Source organism: Crocodylus porosus, unplaced genomic scaffold (assembly GCF_001723895.1).
Source record: "Crocodylus porosus isolate Cpor-Errol unplaced genomic scaffold, CroPor_comp1, whole genome shotgun sequence".
Classification (NCBI taxonomy): Eukaryota; Metazoa; Chordata; order Crocodylia; family Crocodylidae; genus Crocodylus; species Crocodylus porosus.
Genome location: NW_017728913.1, coordinates 33894414 through 33915967, shown reverse-complemented (window position 1 = coordinate 33915967; position 21554 = coordinate 33894414). Strand labels below are relative to the sequence as shown.

Genomic DNA, 21554 nt, shown 5'->3' with positions numbered 1-21554 from the left:
TTAGATTTCCTTGCACATGGATGATTGGAATTTTATATTCAGTGCCCTAGATGAGGTTTTATGAGTTCCTTGTACAATATAAATGCACAAAATGGCAGGATTATTACCATTGTACAGGAAATACCTTGTCATATGCTTCTTTGCCTTTTGAATTCTGGTAGCCCCACTCTGTTTCCGATTGGCTTACCATTTTATAGGAGAAAATGGTATTAATTGTCACTTCATTGATGTAACTTCATTCCTCAATGAAATCTAGTTCTTTTTGCTGGATATTCTCATCCTTCTCTACATCATCTAGGCCTCCATGTTTGATGTCATCAGCAGATTTTATAAGCATACTCCTAGCTTTTGTGCATATGTTGTTAATTAAAATATTAAATAAGAAAGCATCACTTTTTTTGGCATTTTTCTTACCTTATGGTTTTTGTATTAATTCCCCGTCTTCTCAATTTTAACTAATTTTCCACGTGGCAGTATCTGAAATGCTGCACAGAAGTCCCATTCTATTTCCTTTGTCTATAAAATCAATTGTCTTGTGGTGGGAAAGAGGTAGGAAAGGTAATCTGGTAAAATCTACTTTTTGGGAAACTCATGTTGCATTTTAATCCATTTTCTTTTATGTTTGGTAATTGTAATGCCTTGGATACTGTTGAGGTTGGACAGACCTGCAGGTTCTTAGAATACTTCATTTTTTTTTAGGTGGGGTTTTTTTTTATATTTAATATTTGCACAGTATTATTCTCAACTTAATAGGTTTTATTTAAAAAATCCTTGCTGGATTTGTGATTTTTCTCTGTGTGTGCATTAGTTCCTTCTTAATTCTGTGATGGAAATAACCAATCAATTTTTTCCTTGAAGTTTTGTTTCTCTTCCAGATATTATAATTCCATACTTTCATGCTTGTTCGCCATCCTTCTTGAAAACTTCGGCGAATGTTTTTCCTCTTATGCCATCAATGTCTTTAATCTTGGTGCTTTGTGGCCCTAGTTCTTATATTTACAATATGTATTTGTGTGTGTGCGTGGATTTATATGTGTTATATATAAAACAAATTAACGGCTTTTTTTATGGCCGAGGAACCTTTTAAACTGCTTGTTCAGATATCCTTTGCAAAGTCTAACTTGGTTTAACTTTTTTCAGTTCTTGTTTTTATCTCTAAGACAAGCAAAGTAATGTAGATCAATCCTTTTTCCATCCCTTGAAGGCTTTTTGCTTATTCTTAATACCCTTTGCGTGGTGTCCAGTTTGGTCTGAATCTTTTCTTTGCAAGTGTGTGATTGCTCTATCCCACTGCTTTGCATGGAATACTGGTTTTTGAATAGCTTTTGCACTTTGGGATTAAGGAATTTCTCCGTATTCATGTAACTGAGCTCTCTAATTTGACTTCCTGAACTAGGTCCTTGCTCTTTCGAAATAGCTCTTTTGAAGTTAAAAACATTAGTTACAACTACTCTTGTTGATTCCATTTTAATTTAAATGGAAGAATAAACTTAGGATGACTTGAGCCAAACCCTATTTTCTACTGCCAGTTCTCTCTCCTGCCTGGTCCTGTAACTTACAAAAATGTCTAAAATAACATCACCTGTGTTTTCTGTGACTATTATCTGCAGTAGTCTAGTGGCTCTGACATTTAGAAATAACAGTGCCCTCTAGTTATTAGTATTTGTTCTCTAGTTTGTATTTGGAAGTTCACTTTGACAGTGGAACAATTACAAGTAGTATTTCTCTCTCTAAGAATATAAGGCAGGAAGGTATTACAGAAAATGTATGTCATTAGAAAGGGTGGGTTTGTGACTGAGAACCTGCATTAGGACTTTCAGAATTAGGAACAACCCAGATAATCCCACATGATTGTGCTACTGCAGGCAAGTTTTTTCTTTTCTTTTTCTGTTCTCTCAATGAAGTCCTGAAATCTTAAATGACATGAATAGAGTCAGGATTATAGTCTGTCTCAATTTCCTATTTTCAGATTGGGCTATGATTAGTATGTTCTTCATAGCAAAGGGTTGGTGTGAGGATAAAAACTAATGTTGGCAGACAGACATTGGACAATGATAAGTTGCTCAGGTGATAATTGGATAAAACTGTTCTTTAGTTTTAGTATATTTTTAAACCAGCAGATAGTATGTTCAGAAATTGTACTGGCCTGGGCCTAGGCATGCAAGCTGATGACAGGGACTCAGCATCCTGCAGGGGGAGATTTATATTTTATAGTTTCAGGCCTCTTTATCTCCTGCCTGGATTGGCTTTTTCCAGGCTACCAGTCAATGGATGTTCTGTGCGTCTGTTTAATTTTGGGGAGGTTAAGTCTCGAACACCAACTTATTACGACACTACTGAAAGCTGAACCTAAAGGTGTATGAACCTAAAGTAGAACAGGCAGAAGCTTCTTGGCAATAAGATCACATTTTTTGCTTTCAGGCACAGCTCAAGCTGAATGCCCTCTGGTTTTGTTAGATAAATCCATGGTTTTGATGATTTACTGTTTGCTTCCAGCACACTTAAAGTGCTCATTTTTTTTTGCTTTTATCAACATAAGTCTTTATACTAATGTTTGTTGCTTCATTCACTTGATGTCCCTCTGTTTCTACACTAATCTAAGAATATTTTTGACAAACAGTCTAATTGGAGATTTTGCACAAGAAGGCTGGCAAATGTAGATCACTTTGAGGCTTTATACAAAGAATAAATTGAGCAGAACCCTTTCCCAAATATTGTGGACTTGTTCAAATTTTAATAAAGTATATATGCACATTTAAAAACAATGCACTGTACATGCTGTATAAAATGAAACAAATTGGCTTTTTGTTCTAAATATTAACAATTGTGCTAGGATATGCTACTTAGTCATTTTCTTCAGTGATGAGGATTACAGGTTACTTACGTGAATATATAGGATCATTTTGACCACGTAAAAACTGATGGGAGGTTATAATTAAATTGCAGCTTTACTAACTCAAACATTTAGAAATTAGTGTCATTCTTGCAAAACTGTGAGATTTAAAAAATGCTTTTGTTTTGTTTTTAAAGAACCTTTTGGTGCACTTAATGTAAGTGGTCAAGCTTTTCAGAGCCACGAGAGCAAGAGATGCACATTTTTAATAAAAATGAAATTTTCAGGATTTGGACCTTCAAGAAACATACCATATGTCACAGAACTTTAGTAAGATTGTAGTGGTTGGCAGTGCTGCCATTTCTTGAGGGCTATACCACCCTGCGGGACTGAGACCAAGAGAATTCTTATTTAGAGGGAGCCAATGTCCCTTAGTATGGTAGCCCCAGCAAACTCCAGAGAAACTTCTGTTAGTATTTAGTGAGGAGGTTTCAGTGTATTTGATGGAGCTAATAGTCCTGTGAAATGAGGACCAGTAGTTCTTTATTACACTGTCCCAAGTATATATTCTATTAGTCATGAATGAAATAGAAACAGCACTAGTTTCTTTACTGCTGTAATAGGAAATGGGGCAGGTAACAATGGCAGCAGAATGCCTGAAGGAGTGTGGAGGGAAGTGGTAAAAAACAAGTGTGAAAGAGTCCTAACAGGACTGAGGCTTCTCACCCAGATGTCCATTAACTTGGAAACCCAAGAAACTAAAGCCAAGCACAGGACTGGAGCTGTGATTGAAAATCACAATCCTGGCCTACTCTCATTTTACCCTGCACCAGGGATGGGCTTCTTGAATAAGTAAACAAAGTCCATGTTCCTGTTAGTGAACCCTCCTCCCTTCTCTAGCCCCCTTCACACACTCAGCAAAACTTTTATTTCATCCAAGTCAGAGGAGTATCCTGCTCCCCTCCTAAGGTTCTTAAGAAATATTTTTCCACCAAAGATCCATTTCCTTAAAGGGTTTGGGGGGGAATCACCCACTGGAATAGTTATTTTCAAAGTACCAGAGCTCTGTCTCATTTCGCTAACCAGATGGGAGTCAATTGGGTGGAGTTTTTTTGTTCTCACATAGCGAAAAACATTTTAGAAAAAAATTACTGCATTGGGAACTCATCACTTGTGCAATTTGTGAACTCCTACTGCCAAAGTAACCTTGTTCATAAAGCCTGCTCTTTTGTTTTATAACAATGAAAATGTTGTCCTAAGTGCATTTTATATGTATATACTGCTTATACAATATTGCAAACTTTGTATAGGCTTTCATATAGTACTTGTTGCGTATAGTAATATTAAAAAATGTTAAATTTTGCACTGAGTAATTGCTACTTGCCTGATGAAATATGGTGATTCTTTGTCACAGCTTGGTCAAGTAAACACAATGTTAATACATACTTTGGATGGTCATATGGTTCTTATAGTAACTACTGTTTTGTCCAGCACGTTTTATTATGGTAGGTGGGAAGATTTAATTTTACAATTGTAACCCACTTCTTTATGGCAGGATTTACAGCATTCAGAAAGTAATAGTAATAGCATAAGCTAGGGCTTCTCATTGGGTAACATTGTAGGTGAGGTATTAAATACAAATTCATAAATGTAGCACGAGACAATATTATGCATTGGCAAAAGAAATAGAAATGGTATAAGTAGCTAAGTTAGCCCCTCTGCCTCCTTTTTTCCCACTTGTACAAATTAACAAATGATGGGAGTATCAAGGACATAGGCAAACTTCTTGTTGCAAGGTTATTTCTATTGCTAATTAAGTCTTTAGAGAATGCTTTTCCAAGTCACTTCCAGAATGGAAACGGGCATTGCAACCTTATTACTGCTGGCTCTCTGAATATTTTAATGTGGAGGGGGACACCTTACCCAGAGGATTTTGTAAGAATGTTAGTTTTATTAGTTTCTTTGGAAAACTTAAAGAGTTATTATATTCCTGTGCAGAATTTAAATGAATTGGGAAGTTAATTATTGCATTATTGCCTGAATGCAGTGTGCATTGCTGATAATTGGGGGAGTTCCCAACCTGTTGATACCAAGAGGTTACAAAATTCCATAACCCCAGATGAGAAGTGTTTTTAGATTTAAGTCTGGGCTCCAGGGCTCAATTTCCAGCTATTTAACTAATGTGCTCCATGATATTGGGCAAATTGCACTGGTAAACTTAATGCACAAATAGGCAGTCAGTATGTCTGTAAACTAGCAGCCTGCCAAGGTTCTTTTCTTATGATTACGAATGGCATTGTTTAAGAAATACAAAATATTTTTCTACTTTTCTCCCTTTTGAGATGCTGGTAGCCTTCTGAAGCATTGCCTTTGGATTGAAAATGTTCTTTCTTGAATTTCTTATCTGCAATCTCTTCATTTTATTTACTTTTTTAAATTCATTTTTTTTAAATGCATGAAAAATGTAGTCCTTAGAGTCTCTTAGACATGAAGGAACCTTTCCTCCTAACTTCTAGTGGAAATTTTCAGCTTCTGTAATTTTCTCTTTATGGCTGAAGGTAGACATCACAAATTTAACTTGTCATATAATTCTCACCTAAGAAGCAAAAAAATATATTTTAAATAAATCAGTTTTAATTATTTTTGAGTTTTGTGACCTCTTAAAACTGGTCTGTCTGCTTTTTATGGTACACTAAAGAAGTTGGATTCATACTCCTAGTTTTATCTTTGCAGATCCCATAAATATTTTAGGTTGCTGTCTGTATTAAAGATGTATTGCTTAAAGGGACTTAACTTTGTAGTGAACCTGAACACTAATTCAAGATATAGTAAGTGTTGTTAACTCAGTTCCCATTATCTGTCTTTCTCTCTCTAGAATGTATGCACATGCACTTATCATCGCATGAACATGAGCTGGCTGTGCCCAGCAGGGCAAACAACATGCTGGCATGCATTAACCATTGCATGTCATGCAAAACTAAGGAAGTGATACTCTCACTGTAGTCCACACTGGTGAGACTGCAGCTGAAGTACTGTGTCCAGTTCTGGGCGCTGCACTTCAACAAGGACGTGCAAAGAAGAGCCACCCATGTGATCAGGGGCTTGCAAGACAAGCCATACAAGGAGTGGCTGAGGGACTTGGGCCTTTTCAGCCTACAGAAGAGAAAGCTGAGAGGGGACTTGGTAGCAGCTTATCGCTACATCAGGGGAGTACATCAAGAGCTCGGGGAAGAGCTGTTCGCCAGGGGAAGACCAGGAGCAATAGATACAAACTCCTGGAAGGCCGCTTCAGGCTCAATTCCAGGAAAAACTCCTTCACACTCAGGTGTCCAGTCTGTGGAATAAACTCCCTGCGGTGGTGGTGCAGTCACCTCCTTTGAAATCTTCAAAAGGAGACTGGACAATCACCTCGCTGGGGTCACTTGACACCAGTTATCTTTTCCTGCCTAGTGCAGGGGGACTGGACCCAATGATCTACAAGATCCCTTCCAGCCCCTAACAATCTGTGAATCTATATGCTGCTGATCTGAGAAGCTATGAGTTAAAATGGGAGGTGGTAGCTGCTGAGTTGTACCAGCATTATTCTGCAGTATGGCCAGTTGGCTCCATTTCAGTATAGTTTAGTTTTCTGCAATAACTTCCAACTATTCTGCTCATGTATCCAGTCAGAGATGAGGTGGCTTTTTCTCTTCCCCTCTTTCCCCTACCCCACAACCCCTGTCATTACAAAGCCATTCATAGAATAGCCCAAAAAACTATGATATATTTTCCCTTAGGGCACTCACACAAATTACATTTATTATGCATGATAAAATGGCCTACCTGCCAAAAAGTAGCCAACCAGCCACAAAGGTGTTGCCCAAAAAATGTAGAATTCGCTCTCCTCTCTGCCCCTCACCCCCCTGGTTTCTGTTGAGCTTAAATTTGAACATGAGCCTATCACACACCAAAAGATGGATCCTAGGTGGATCCTCTGACACCCCAAGGTGCATTGCTCCCTTTCTTGCGTCACCTATCTGCTAGTGCTGACAACAAGCTGGTTGTCAGTATTAGCATGAGGATGGGGATCAGCATCAGGACGATGCAGTACCATGCTAAGTTAATGCATACTAGCTCTGCATATGTTAGCTCCATAATTGTATGCAGCTGAGCTGGTGTGTCAGTGCACAGCCTGATACAGTCTGATATTGAACACTAATGCAGATATACTGACTGGTTTTGCAGCTAGTCTATATAGTTCCCTTTGCCTGGCATTGCCTTGCACCATAATGTGTTGTATGGAAGTGACTGGCTCATCTAACTGAATAAGCATCCCTGAGGTATGTATGTAGGAGCCTCATAATGGAATCTACAAAAAGGCAGCATACTTTGTGGAAAGGGATAGTAATTTAGGGACTCAGTACTAGTGGGTGCCTTCCTCTTTAGAAAACTCACAGCCCAGAATCTTCTCTTTAAAGGTGAGAGGTACCTATATCTTCCTCAGCTTGTGGGTATTCAAACCTAATCTCTCCCACTTTCTAAGAGACTGCCCTAGCCACCAGACTAGAGGCTGGTCCAGGATGAAACTGCTTACAATTTTCCTTTGTTGTGAAGCTGTCCTTTGCAAGGAATGCTGAAATATTCATTGGGCCAAAGAGAAGGGAGGATGACTCTACAGCTTGGGAGTTAAGGGAAATGGGAACCATAGGGCTTCTGCTCTGAGAGTGTTTATTTTAAGTATTTATTTCAACAGACAATATAAGCTAGACCTCCCCTTTGCTCTCAGTGCTACGACTGTAAAGCTGTAGAGTCATGGATACTTCTGCTTACTCATGGTCAGATTAATCTTGACTTTTTTTTGTTAGCACAGCAGAATAATTTCAGTGGGGGAGATTGCATGAGCACTTATTATGTTGGTGGTCAGAGCATTCATTTGGGGTATGCAGGTTAAGATAATGTCAGGCAGGAGAGGGAACTACACTTAGGACTTCCACTTCATGAGTGAATGTTGTAACTGATGAAAAAGGACATCACTATTCTATCTGTATGTTATGTGGGGAATGAAAACACTTAATGGAGTTGGGCCCTCCAGGTGAGATGGGTAGAGGAATGCCAAAATTGTGGCTCTTAACAGGGTTCAGGTGTGAGGTACCTGCTTTGCTGTTCAACCCTGTCAGGACAGGCAGTCATGAGTATGCCCAAAGCAGACTTTTAAGCACCACTGAAAACTTGTGTGTATAGTCTATGGGGCTAGGGACAGACGTTACATGTAAACTGGTTTAAGTGATCAGAAACGGGTTTAAACTTGTAACAGAACAGACTTTCAGTGCACATAAACCAGTTTGAAAATGGCTGAAACTGGTTTGAGATAAACCCGGTTGAATGCAGTATCAGACTTAACTGATTTGGCTCAAACCTGTTTATGTAATGTCTGTCCCAGACCTGGATGCTCGAGTGGTAACTGATTTGGAGCGAGTTGCTCAGCACCTAAACATCATTTGATTGTTTTCTGCCTCCGCTGGCTTTTATGTCATCCATATCTTCTACGCTCTTTCTGTCTAGCCAGTGTAGAAAGTAAGTTCTTTGAGGCTGTTGGTATACCTTACTCCGGAGGTGGCCAACCTGTGGCACACATGCCACAGATGGCACAGACAGCCTCTATATGTGTCAGGTAGTGGATCAGAGGGAGCAGCCAGCACAGATAGGACAGGGAGCAGAAAGCATAGCAGCAGATTGGGCGGAGAGGAGAGAAAAGCATAACAGATTTGGCAGTAGAAAGGATCAGAGTGGCACTTGGGGAGGGTCTGGTGCTTGATCTGTGGCATGCCTACCAAAAGGGTAGGCTTACTTTGATTTGTATACTGCTTAGAACAGCGGGAACCTTTTAAAGTTAGTTGAAGACTGTAGGTCCTACTGCAATACAAATAATGAAAGAAATTGAGCACTAAAATTATAAGAAATATATTACATAGCATTAACTTAGCTATGTTGCATATTTGAAGTTTATTCCTGATTCTGTCTTTTAATGTACATCTTCATATATTTGCATGTAAGCTATAAGTATAAATCAGGGGTATCAAACTCATCTGGCCCCACAGTTCCGGTGGTGCTGGGTCCATGGCACATGTGGCCACCACGGGGCACGTGCTGCCCACAGTGCACAGGCTGGACACATTGTGATGCAGGTAGAAGGTCAGTCAAGGGTGTTGCATGCAGCACATGCCCTAGACCCCTTGTGCCATATACAGTGCCAGGTCTGGCCCATGTGCTGCATGCAGCATGTGGGGCTGGACCAGGAGTGCACACTGCATGCCCAGCACAAGGCATATGGACTTGTCCTGCAGGACTTGTCCTTTGTGCTGGTTCTGGCATGGCTTGATCTGGACTGGCCCCTGGACCATCCTTCTGTGCTGTGTACAGAGCATGCAGCACTGGGTCTAGCCCACATGTTGTATGCAGCAGGCATGGCTGAGGCTAGAACATGGGGTCAGTCCAGCGACTCCTGGGGCAGATCATATGGCTGAGCCCACAGGCTAGATATGGTCCATGGCCTGTCTGTTGGACCTCTGGTATAAAGTATACAGGATATGCAGTTACAGTTGCAGTAGAAACCACGATTTTTTATTTTTATTTTTTTTTTTTTTACATGATAAATTTCGGGTGTCTTTAACATTATACAATATGTGGGTGGCTTTGTAAGAAAGTAAATAGGTGGATAACATGGTCACACTGACACCAGAGGTCATAGATATTTATACAGCAGTTGAAGTAATTGGTCCTTCAGGGTTTGTCTAAAACACAGGCTATTGAGTACTAACATCCCATGTGAACACTCTTAGTATACATTAAGAACAGTTCTATCTAATGCAGTATATTTTAAAATATCCAAAAAGGAAGTAAGTACTCAAAAGCCAGGACACTCTAAATGCACATCCTCACACTGGAAAATTACTATGTGGGCAAGATCCAAATCAGATGAGTTTCTGCTTCTATTTCTTGAAGTAAGCAGTGAGGGCTTTTGACTACAATCTGTCTTTTATACTCAGGTCAGCCATTCAAATTCAGCCCAAATTGATACGTATAATACTTTAATATTGTAAAACCAGTAGGGCTGTGTAAAATTTCACCAGGTGTTTCGTTTCATAGTTTCATAGTTTGTAGGGTCGGCAGGGACCTGAGCAGATCATCTAGTCCGACCCCCTGCCATGGCAGGAAAGAATACTGGGGTCAAAGCTGTTTTGATGCATTTTGAGCTCAAAACAGTGAAATTGAAACAAAACAAAAGCCTTTGAAACAAAACAAGGGTACTCAAAACATTTTGAAGTGTTTCGAAGCTAGGCTTAATTGGCTTCAGTACCAGTCCCAGCCAGCAGCACCAGCTTCCTGTCATCTGGTGCAGATCTGAGGACCGTGTCCCCTGGGAGGATTCTGGTACAGCCTCCAACCCTCCCAGGAGTGTGGGCCCCTGGATCTGCATGCCAGATGACAGCATGCTGTTGCTGCCAGTTGTGGCCAGCAGCAGCACCAGTCTTCCCGGTGCTGGGTTCGGGCTGTACCCAGCACTGGTCCCAGCCAGTATTAGCAGTCTCCTGTGATCCAGCAGGCAGATTGGGGGCCCGCACCCCCAGGAGGAGTCCGGCAGAGCCCCCGCAGCCCTCCTGGGGGTACAGGCCCCTGATCTGCCTGCCAGATAACAGGAGGCTGCTCCTGGGGCCAGCAGCAGCACCGATGTTCCCGGTGCTGGGTGCAGGCTGCGCCCAGTGCTGGTCCCAGGTGGCAGGAGCAGCCTCCTGTGATCCAGGTGGCAGATAAGGGGCCTGCAGCACACCTGGGTGTGTGGGCCCCTGATCTGCCTGCCAGTGCTGTGCACAGCCCGCACCTAGTGCCGGGAAGATTGGTGCTGCCACTGGCCCCAGCCAGCAGCAGCAACCTCATGTGATCCAGCAGGCAAATCAGGGGCCTGCCTGCGCTCCTGGGAGGGCTGCAGGAGCTCTCCTGTGCTCACAGGGATGCAGGCCCCTGATCTGCCTGCCGGATCACAGGAGGCTGCTGCTGCTTGCAAGTGACTCGAGGTGCAGTTTCCCAGAAATCCCTGCATCTATCTCTTTGAAACTTGGCAGGATTCATGCCCTCTGAAGGGGCTACCATCCCTGCAAATTTCATCCAAATCAGGCAAGAAATGAGAAAGTTATAGGCAGATAGGTAGTTTCGTGCTTCCCCATTATAGCCTATGAGCGAAACATTGAAACAGCATTGAAACAGTGAAACAATTTTGATGAAACAAAATGGAACAGTGCTTTCAAAACTAAATGAAACACTGTTACATCAAAACATTGAAACAGAAGTTGAAGCAGAACAGTGCTGTTTCGCACAGCCCTAATAACCAGTGGGTTTTTATGTGAAATAAGGTAGCAGTCTGTCCATTTTTCCCACTCCTGGTAGAAAGCTTCCAAATATCACAACCCATTGTCATTCTCAATGTTAGCTGGCAGTTCAACAATGTGAGGTATATTCTCCATCTTGTTTGCATGTCTAGATATTTATGCTGTAGCAGTGGAATGGCAAGGGAGACTGAACTTTTCTTGTCCCACTTCGTAAGACATTAGAAACATGCAATCTGTCCATAGCAGCTGAGACACACTGGAGTCAAGTAGTATAGCACTGTTCTTTGAGAAATGACGGATGTTCGTTTTCTGTTCAGGAAACCTGACAGCATTTTTTTTTTTTTTTAAATGAGCCAGAAACCTCTGTTAATATTAAAGATAGGATGCTTTTATGGTTCTGAGTATGTCTTGTGGGGTGGCATAGGTGCTGAGGCATGTGGTTCACAGCTCAGAGGTCACACGTTTAAGGCCATAGCAGAAGTGTTCATGTTGATTCTAACGAATCTGTGAATTCTGTTAAATACCTTGTCATAAGGACACAAAAAAGGAAAGGAAAGTGTATTGTGTATCCTCAAGGTGAAAGAGTTCTGCAGCAAAACTGAGCAGTTCTGAGACCCTGAGGATAGAACTGTTCATTTCTACTTCATGATTCTCCTGCTTTTTAAGAGCACACCATGCAGTCTTATAATCCTGAGAATGTTCCTGTCTATGCATGTAAACACATAAATGAGCTGTTTTATATTGGCAATTAGATACTCCAGAGAGTTGTGAAGTCTTGAGATATTACTGCATTTAGTGTGGTTGAAATGACTTGGCCCACAGCCTAGGGCTTTGTTGTCTGCTAAAGGTGTTGGCAAATGGCAATGCTAATGCGCTTAATGATATTATTACTAATCGGCAGCCTGGTCAGAGCAATTGACTTTCATTGATCTGGAAATTTTTAGTTCTTTCGTTCTTTGACCTCTCTGACAAACCATGCCAGCTATTTACCTTTGAAAGGATGTAGCCAATTGTCTTAACACTTTTTTTAAATTTTAGAAAGACTCATTTTAATGAACAGTGTTAGGAATATTTGTCCCATTCTCTCTCTCTTTTTTTAATCAGTGTGCCATGCTGAACTGAATGCCATCATGAACAAAAACTCAGCGGATGTAAAAGGCTGTAGCATGTATGTTGCCTTGTTTCCATGTAATGAATGTGCAAAACTGATCATCCAGGCAGGTAAGGAATGGTGTCAGATTGATTTGTCATGTTACAGTTCTGCCTTTTCATCTATACCTTATCACAGATGTATTTGACTTTAAATTGCTGTTGTATAAATCTAAATTAATTGCACTGCCAACTTCATAAGATACTCCTTGTGTTTTTATAGTTGAATGGTGCCAAATTTTTCCAGTGCTAATTGCGCCCTCTGTGATTCTTAGCATGATTCTAATTTAGGTTTGTAACTTAGACTAGGAGCTGCCAAAAAGCAACATGGGCATTACAAAACTGAATGAACTTCTGCATGACACAAGGTCTACTGGGAGCCTATATGTGAAATTTCAATTTGAATGTGATGCATGGTAGATAATTTTAAAATCTTAAAAATAGATTTTCTCATACATATCAGAGTTCTGTGATCCAGCTTTAATAATGTCTCTCATAGAATAAGATGCCCATGATTAATCTATCCCAAACTTAACATGTTGAGCAGCAGTGTTCAACTTTGTGGCCCTGCAGGCCAGATAAGTGGTGTTGGGCTGGCATGCAATTGTGATCCTGCACATTGGCCTAGTCCTGCATGCCAGATCCAACTGTGTGCTGGCCCAGCCCTATGTAGAGGATTTGGCTGTAAAGTGACCTCATGCACCAGCCATACTGCAAACTGGTAATCTAGCATGCAGAGCTACATTATCCAGCTCATGTGGTTCCATACAGGTCTGGAAACTTGGCAGCAGGGGAGTGGCAATTAATGTTGCCACTGCTACTGTGCTGCTAAATTTTCTTTTCTTTCTTGTATGCCCAGGTGAGTAATGAAATAGTTAAATGCTGATGTTTACATACAATTTAGAGAGGACTCTTAGCAAAGCAAATGTGATAGCAATTCCAGTTAGGCTCCTATTCCGGCCTTTACCATTTTCCTACACATTTAGGTTGGGGGGGAATTTGTTAATTAAGACAGATTATCTTTTCTGACAGTGTTTTATGTGCATTTGAATGGGCATAGGCATTTAACAGTCTGGAAAAGTTGAAAGCAATTGGGGAAAGCAGTTTTCCCAAGATATATATTTAACAAAGGGTCTGGTGGAAATTAGGGCTTTAAGTTGCTGAGTTTAATGGGAGAGCTGCTACAGATTGTACTAGGACTGTTGGAAACTAGGTTTTCACTTGAATTAAAAGGGTTTATTATTATTCAATAAGCTTATGCTTTCTGTGGGGAACACTGCCTTTTTGTGCAGAACAGCGTACACAAACTTTTAGGGTTAAAAGTATTTGTTTTCCAATTTTCTGTGGAAAATGTTTAAAAAACCCAAAAAACTACCCTTGCCCCAGCACATGCATGCACACACAGGCACACTTTCAAAACTGTTCTAGAGAAATGGTGCCCAACCTTTTGGCTTTGCAGGCTGGATGAATGGTGTGGTGTCAGTCTGTGGCCGTGACCTGGCAAATGTTGGTCCTGGCCCAATACAGAGAATGCCAGATCGGGGCCCAGTCATGTGCATCAAATCCACATCCACGGCCCTAGCTCCATGCACACAGATTGGGCCTGCTGCCCTTGCCCAAACCCTGTGTGCACCATCCTGGCTCTGCTGTTCCAGCCCGGCCCCATATGTGGGACTCGTTTAGGCCTACCACCCCACCCTGGCTCTGGCCATAACCCCACATGTATCAGACCTGTTGCCTGGCCCCGTGTGCGCTGGATTGGGCCCACCCTCCTGCTCATGCCCAATCAGGCCCATTGCTCTAGTCCTGGCCCTGTGCATACCTGCTGGATCCTGCATGTGGGCCTGCCTGGCTTGGTAATTGAGCAGTGGGAGAGTGGTGGCAACATTAGTTGCTAACTCTCCCCTGCTGCCAACTTCCAAACCCTTGGGGAGCCCAGTGGCCTGATCTGGCCCACAAGCTGGGGGTTCTGTTTTGTACCATTTCACTCTTAAAAATACAGCTTGTGTTTTAGGTTTTTGGGGTGTTTTTTTTTTTTTAAATATGATTGCCAGGTCCATCTAGAGTGTACTGATAAGTGTTCTCTTTAGCCTTTGTATCAACTTTAAAACCTCTCATATTAAAGGAATTCTATCAAGTAATTTCCATAATATCTTTTCAGGCATAAAAGAAGTTATTTTCATGTCTGACAAGTACCATGATTTCCCTGAAATGATGGCTGCCCGGCGCATGTTCGATTTGGCTGGAATTATATACAGGTAAAACAAAGAGTGGCTATTACCACTGGTGGCTATTACCATATTTACTCAAATATAAGGTGACCCTTAATATAAGATGACCCCCCCACTCAATTGTTAGATTCTATACATGGAAAATTTTATAGATTTGTTACTTTTCCAGGTTTCAAATCTAATTATTGGAGGTTTGCCTTGAATTTGTTCCCCTCCCACTGCTGCAAGTTTTAGCATAAGCACTCCATAAGTACACATTTGAGCAGCACTTTGGCACCTACTTATATATAGTACAAACTATGTGTGATATAGTCCAAGACCACAAGGACCATAACTTGCCATATAGTTCATTGGCCTGGGCCCTAGCAGGGTTAATAGTGTTTTAAGTCATGGTGACCCCAGAGCTCAACACTGTTCAGTATATATGTGTGTACTCCAGATTCTCCCTCCTTACCTCCTACCCCAACAAAGGATGCATGTGCTATTTAGCCCCCCACTTGTGACTGAAACCAGGTGTTTTTGTCATGAGTCCTGGGGTCCACTAAAAAATTATATGCAGATGTGGCATAGGGCCTGGTTTGGCTCCACCTCACGGAGTGTGAGGGCACACTAATATGCACCAGGCTGAGAGAAGGGACAATAGAGGGATTCTGGGTGAACTGTTTTGGGGCCTCATTTGGTGATGTTTAGCAGACATTTAAGTTGAAGAAACAGGAATGATTGGAAATGGGAAAGAGGCACAGATCAGCAGTGGGAGTATCAAGGAATTTGAAATGTATTACATGTAGTAGCCTAACCTATCCTTGTGGTAGTTCCATCACTATGCTTGCCCATATGGGCTATGTGTTTTATAGTCATGCTCAGTGTTGGCTGTATTTAATCAACTCTGTAGCTAGTTTGTTACTGAGCACATGCTGCTTTTGGCAGCAGTTTAATGATAGACAGTGCATCTAATGAGGCTTCCTTGTATGCAAACATAAGATAAGGAGCCTTTTTTCTCTATGCTGATGGCGGGGGTGGAAGCACCCTGTCTTATATTCAAGTAAATACGGTAGTCAAAAAAATTACAAAGGAAGAAATTGGTCTCTAGAGAAGACCCGTTTTAGGCAAAAGCTTTTCTCCTTGAACAATATAGCTTTTACTGTGGCAAATTCTGTTTTATATAAATTTAAAAACATTAAATGTGGGGGAGGGGAGGGAAGAGGAGGTACTTTCTGTAACTGAACTGAAATTTTACTTTGTGGATCCCTGGGCCCTCATTGGAAGCAAAGCAAACTTGTGCTGCAGCCAGTTTGGACTGGATGGATTCACATTAACCACCTATTACAGTATTAATGCCTATGACTACCCAGTATTCTGTAGTTAGCTTTCTTAAGGAAAAGTAGGAGACTTGGCATATATATCCTGAGGTATTGAGATCTGAATGATATTTTAAGCGTAGATTTTTAAAGAGAGTGACAGATATCTGAAGACAATCTGTTTTACATATAATTTGATAACCAATAACATGCTATGGGTGAGGATAATTACACAGCTGGAGAGATTTCACAATTCTATGAAGTTTTACAATATTAATATGGAACCTTCTAAAAATTTGCAAATCTAACAATTCTGACAGATAAAATTTTAGGATGAAAGCTACCTACTGGGCTAAGAAACATCCATGAACCAGTAAAGCAGTACTTGAAATTCAGTTTAAAGTCATTTGGTGTATTTCCTGCCTATTAAGACTACTTCACTAAGTGATGTATAAATCATTCTGATGCAAGTGGAATTTTGCTACACTTTCTCCATGCTGAGAACTGTTTCTGGCATTTCAAATTACTAAACTGGACAAAATGAACAGCAGAATCCTTCACCATTTCCATGGTCAGTGGTATGTTCTTCAGTGTGTTGACTGTTTGTTTCTTGTATTGATTATTAAGGATAGAGGCTGTACTTAATGAATCTCTTGAACTGAATTGCAGGGCTTAATGAGACACTAAATCCACACTATTTGCATAATCCTTTGTTTACTGGTAGATTGTAAAATATATACTCAGTCCCCAAATACCTTCCTTGCTAATTGCTGTAGCAGATGCTCTAATGATGTGAAAGGATGCATTTTGTGACTGTATTAATTTTAATTTTACAATACCAAAATTATAATTTTTAAATAGTTCCCTCTTAACTAATTTTTTCCCCTCCATGATGCTTAATGCAGTATATTCCCTTTGCTAAAAAAAAAACAGAACTATTGAAGAAAACTTTGGAAGTTTGTGAAAACTTGGCAAAGGGGAAAAAAAAGAGAGATCAAATTTTGTAGGAAAAACTGATAATATGATGCTGCCTCCTGCAGCTAAGTTGTTAGAAATCCTTTGACTCCCGGGTAATTTATGAACTCCAATAGCTGAAGAACATACAGACTAAGCAACCCCATGTGTCTTTTTGTCTTAGTCTTTCTTGTCCGGGTTTCTCTCAGTATGGTGCACTATAATTGGCTCCTGTAGAGATAAAACACTGAATGAATCTAAGGAAATTTTTTTTCCTTCAAAAAATTTAGTTAGAGCCAAAGCAAACAAAATGTTTAACTACTCACTAGCTAATATCTATCTATATTTTTTCTTTATTTTTAGGGAATTCAAACCAAAGTACAACAAGATCATAATTGACTTCGATTCAATTAATACCAGACCGAGTCAAAAGCCTCTGTGAATTACGTCTCATTAAATCTCTAGAAGATTGTGATTATCCTTTTCTGAGAAGCTGCTAATGCCTTTCATCTTGAAGTTACACATAACTTTTTAATGGCTGCTACAGCTAAAGTAGACATCTAAAGAATGTAAGGCCGGAAATTTTTTTGGTGTTACCGTATAGAACTAAATCTATTTAAACATTTGGCTGCTGCATTTTTCACACCTCCTTTAAAAATCTGCTGTAACAAAGAGACACCGTTCAACCTCTGTTTATCAGAAAACTTTTGATTCTTCCAATGTTCATTGCCATCTCCCAATCTAATTGGGGTCAGGATCATTGCTGACGATAACATCAGAATTTACTGTAGCTAGTAGCATCCTGGAAAACCTTACTAATATATGTTGATGTGTTGATTGAACATGGGATCTAAATAACAGATCCACATGAAGGTATTGCCCATACAAATTCAAACCACAATAACACTAAAATATTTTTAAAGGGTTAGAAGTATTACTGGGTTGTATGAAACTGTACTGTTGTACTTGGGGTTATTTGCTAAATGTAGTAGCAACTTTCTTTTAATATGTGGTGTGTGTGTGTATGTTATGTTCTGAGAATATTCTCTGTTGGAGCTAGTTTTCAAAGGGCTTTAAACCCTTTTCCCCAAGACATCTTGAACTTAATGAAGACTAAGTGAATAAATCATTGGATTTTTAGCTATGGGACTCTATTTGGAGTTAATTTTCATGTCTAAAAGGAAATTAGTTTATTGGGCCAAGTCTGTACTAGAATATACAACACGGTGAAGTCCCAAAACTAACCTATAAGGTAACTGAATCACTTGTCCACAGAGAGTCATAGAAAAGATATTCAATGAACCTTGAGGGCTGTGCCAAAACTAGTAATTGCGTTTTCAGTTAGTTTCCCAATGCTGGCACAAAGCCTTCATTTTCATAAAAGTTGCTTAAAATAATATCCTTTTTAATTTTATTTTGAGGTTTGGGAATAAATTTGAATGCCTTTTCTTTCATTTGCTTTTTCTAAATTAAATAAGCATAATGATTTTGTTTAGGAAATACTTCTATATATTTATTTTTTAATCTCACATTTTAAAAAAAATATAGTTATGCTTCAGTGAGCTTTTATTTTTCCTGTAAAGGCTTTTGGTTTCATATTTTGGGACATTATGTAATTTGGCTTCCTACCAGTATTATTAAAATCTTATTAAAATCTACTATGCTGAAGTAGGCTCATTATGAAAATATTACACCATGTGCTTGGCTCCAGAGTGCTGCTGTTTTTACAGTCATATGCAAAGCATATTTTATACATTTGTTATATCGTTATATAAAGTGTAACGTTCATGAACCCCCTAGGTTTCTAACAAGGACGTCGTGATGTAGTGCTCAGATGGTTGGTTTATAAAGGCTTTTATAACATTCCATCTTCCATAATTGTTTTCTACCTTGAAATATTGTCTGCTAGAAATACCTTATGTGCAGATTTTTCAGGTGTATTGGACTGATTGAGAGAGAGAGAACCTAAAAAATTACTTTAATAAAACAACTTACGCTGTTCACTGAAATAAGGAGTACAAGCTATTTTAGTCCACTGCTGTGTGACCTAATGCATGAAAATGCGCTGAACTGCACTGAATTAATAATAGAGAGAAGAATCACTTGTTACTGCTGTGAATTTTTTTTTCTTTGTCTGAGATGGAAGCAACTACTTTTTAGTTGGGCTCTTGACACAATCTCATAAGCAAATTAGATAAATCAAAGTGGAAATGGAAATTACTATAAGGCTGGGAGCACTAATGGTTAAAAAGATATAATTTAATAGAGATCAGTGGTTCTCAAACTGAGAAGACTATTCAAATAACATTTCTCCTGTTGTGGGTCCTGTTTATTAGGGCTGTGCGAAACTTCAGTCCCTGATTCGATTCAGCCTGATTTGGCAGCCGAATCTCTGAATCCGAATTGAATCGGAAGACCCTTTAGTCTCCCCGAATCAAATTGGAACCCTCTGAATCGATTAGGAGAGATTTGATGATTTGGCCATAGACACAGCTTTAACTGGGGGTTTTTTTTTTTTATATATATATATACTTCAAGGTACCAGGTGGTTTGTGCACGCTGAGATAGTGATGCGAATGGAGCATCCCTTGTGAGCATGGGTGGGGGCGTGGGGTCCCTAGCGCACTTGGTAGTGGACCAGAAGTACTTCCATTCCACTTCTGGATACACCGCCAAGCATGCGGCCGGGGGATACCTCGAGGTATGTAGAAAAAACATTTAAAGCTGTGTCTATGGCCAAATCCCTGATTCTCTGAATCAGCATTGAATCTTCAGGTTCAGATTCAGCCGAATCAAATTGCGAAAGTGATCCAAATCAACCAATTGAATTTCTGGCCCCCAATTTGGGCTGAATTCAAATAGAATATGGCCTGTTTCACACATCTCTGCTGTTTTATATATGTACTGCTGGAATGGACGGCATTTAAAATTTGCAGATGGCACCAGGTTAGGGGTTGCAAGCACTGCACATGGTAGAATTAAAATTTTGATGGATAATATTGATACTTGTTTGTTTTAAGCATCTATTTTTTATTTGTATTGATTTAAATTAAACTAACATAAAGATCTTCTGCCGTGGGATGGCAGAAAAACCCAATGAAAAGACCAAGAATAGATTTCATAGACATTAGGGCTGGAAGGGACCTCGGAAGATCATCACCCCAGCCCCCCGCCCAAAGGGCAGGAAGTCAGCTGGGGTCATAGGATCCCAGCGAGATAAGCATCCAATTTTCTCTTGAAGGCGTTCAGTGTAGGTGCTTGAAGCACCTCTGATGGCAGGCTATTCCAGACCTTGGGGGCTCAGACAGTAAAGAAATTCTTCCTTATGTCCAGCCTGAAATGGTCTTGCAGTAGTTTACAACCGTTTGACCTCGTCATTCCTGGGGGCACTCTGGTGAACAGTTTTGCCAAGAGTTGATCATGGGATACCAAATCAAAGGCTTTTTTGAAGTCAAGATATATGACATCAATCTCTTCTCCCTTGTCCAGGTGATAGGTCACCTGGTCATAGAAGGAAATGAGATTGGTCAAGCAAAACCTACCCGCAACAAACCGTGCTGGCTATCCCTCAGAATGTTGGTGTCTGCCAGTCCATTAAGGATGGCCTCTTTAATAAAGGGAAAGCACAAAACGTGTATCCTTGCTAATTGGGTCTTTATTTCCACGTACCAGTCTCACCAAAAGGTTACTTTGCTTCTTTTTACAGTCTCTTCCTGAGTTCTCTGCAGCTGAGTTGTCCCACTCAGATGTCAGGAACTCCTCACTGCCGCTTTGCGTACCTTTCTCCAGGGCCACTGCTTCCCATCCAGCTCAGATATTCTTCCTTGCCCTCTGGTCTTTGGGTAGGAGTTTAAGTAGCCTGTTATCTCCCTCCAGTATGCCTTCTGGCACCTGTGAACAAGCAGCTAGTTGCTTAATTGACAAGTCATTAGGCTGCCTGCTGCTTTCCTCTTTAAAGAGACTGGCTCTCTGTACTCCAGCCTGCCACTCCCTCCTGTTCTTCCCTTCTCTTTTTGATTATTAAAAATGGAAATATTTTTTTCAGTGTCTGTAAGTGTGAGGTGAAATCAATTTTTATTGATATTTACTGATAAAAATCAAATCCTGCCAAGCCTAGCTTCAAAAGATAAGGTTAGAATTCAAAATTATCTCGATCAACTGGAGATACAGTCCGGAATCAAGGTAAAGTTCAAGATAGATAAGTGCAAAGGGCTGGGGTTAGGAGAAAGCATTAAAAAAGGGAGAAATAATTGCATAGGTAGTAGTATGGCAAGGGGTAGAGGTTTGTTTGGGTATAATTATAGTGGACAGCACACTGAATGAGTCAACAATGCTGCAGTTTGAAAAAAAAATCTAAGATTCTAGGATGTATCAACAGGGATGCCTTATACAACATGGAAGGAAATTCTGCACTACTTGGCATTGGTGAGGCATGACCTTGTGTACTGTTTTCAGATTTACCTCTATCCTTTAAGAAAGGAAGTAGATGAACAGAGGAGAGTATAGCAAGAATTATGATCCGACTCAAGAAAAGAAGACTGGGAGAGGTTGAGAAGACATGATATTTCTACTATGTAAGAGGGTGGCAAACTATTGTTCATGTTGACACAGGTCTGTATAGAATTATAGTGAACTTAATTTGCATTGAGGGAGATGTAGATATTGAGGGGAAAAGGTTTTTGCCTGTAAGAGCAGCTCTGTTTTGGAATCTTCAGAATTTTTTAAG

General features: G+C 40.2%; 1 protein-coding gene across 1 annotated transcript in view; it reads left to right on the top strand.

Moving 5' to 3' along the window:
- The window catches only part of DCTD (dCMP deaminase), a 29941-nt gene extending 11110 nt beyond the window's left edge, over positions 1-18831 (top strand). The window contains exons 4-6 of the mRNA XM_019534658.1: positions 12301-12417; positions 14507-14603; positions 17192-18831. Of these exons, the coding sequence (XP_019390203.1) occupies positions 12301-12417; positions 14507-14603; positions 17192-17270 (293 nt within the window). The 3' untranslated portion in view covers positions 17271-18831. The remainder of the gene's footprint in view (positions 1-12300; positions 12418-14506; positions 14604-17191) is intronic.
- Positions 18832-21554: the final 2723 nt, after the last annotated feature.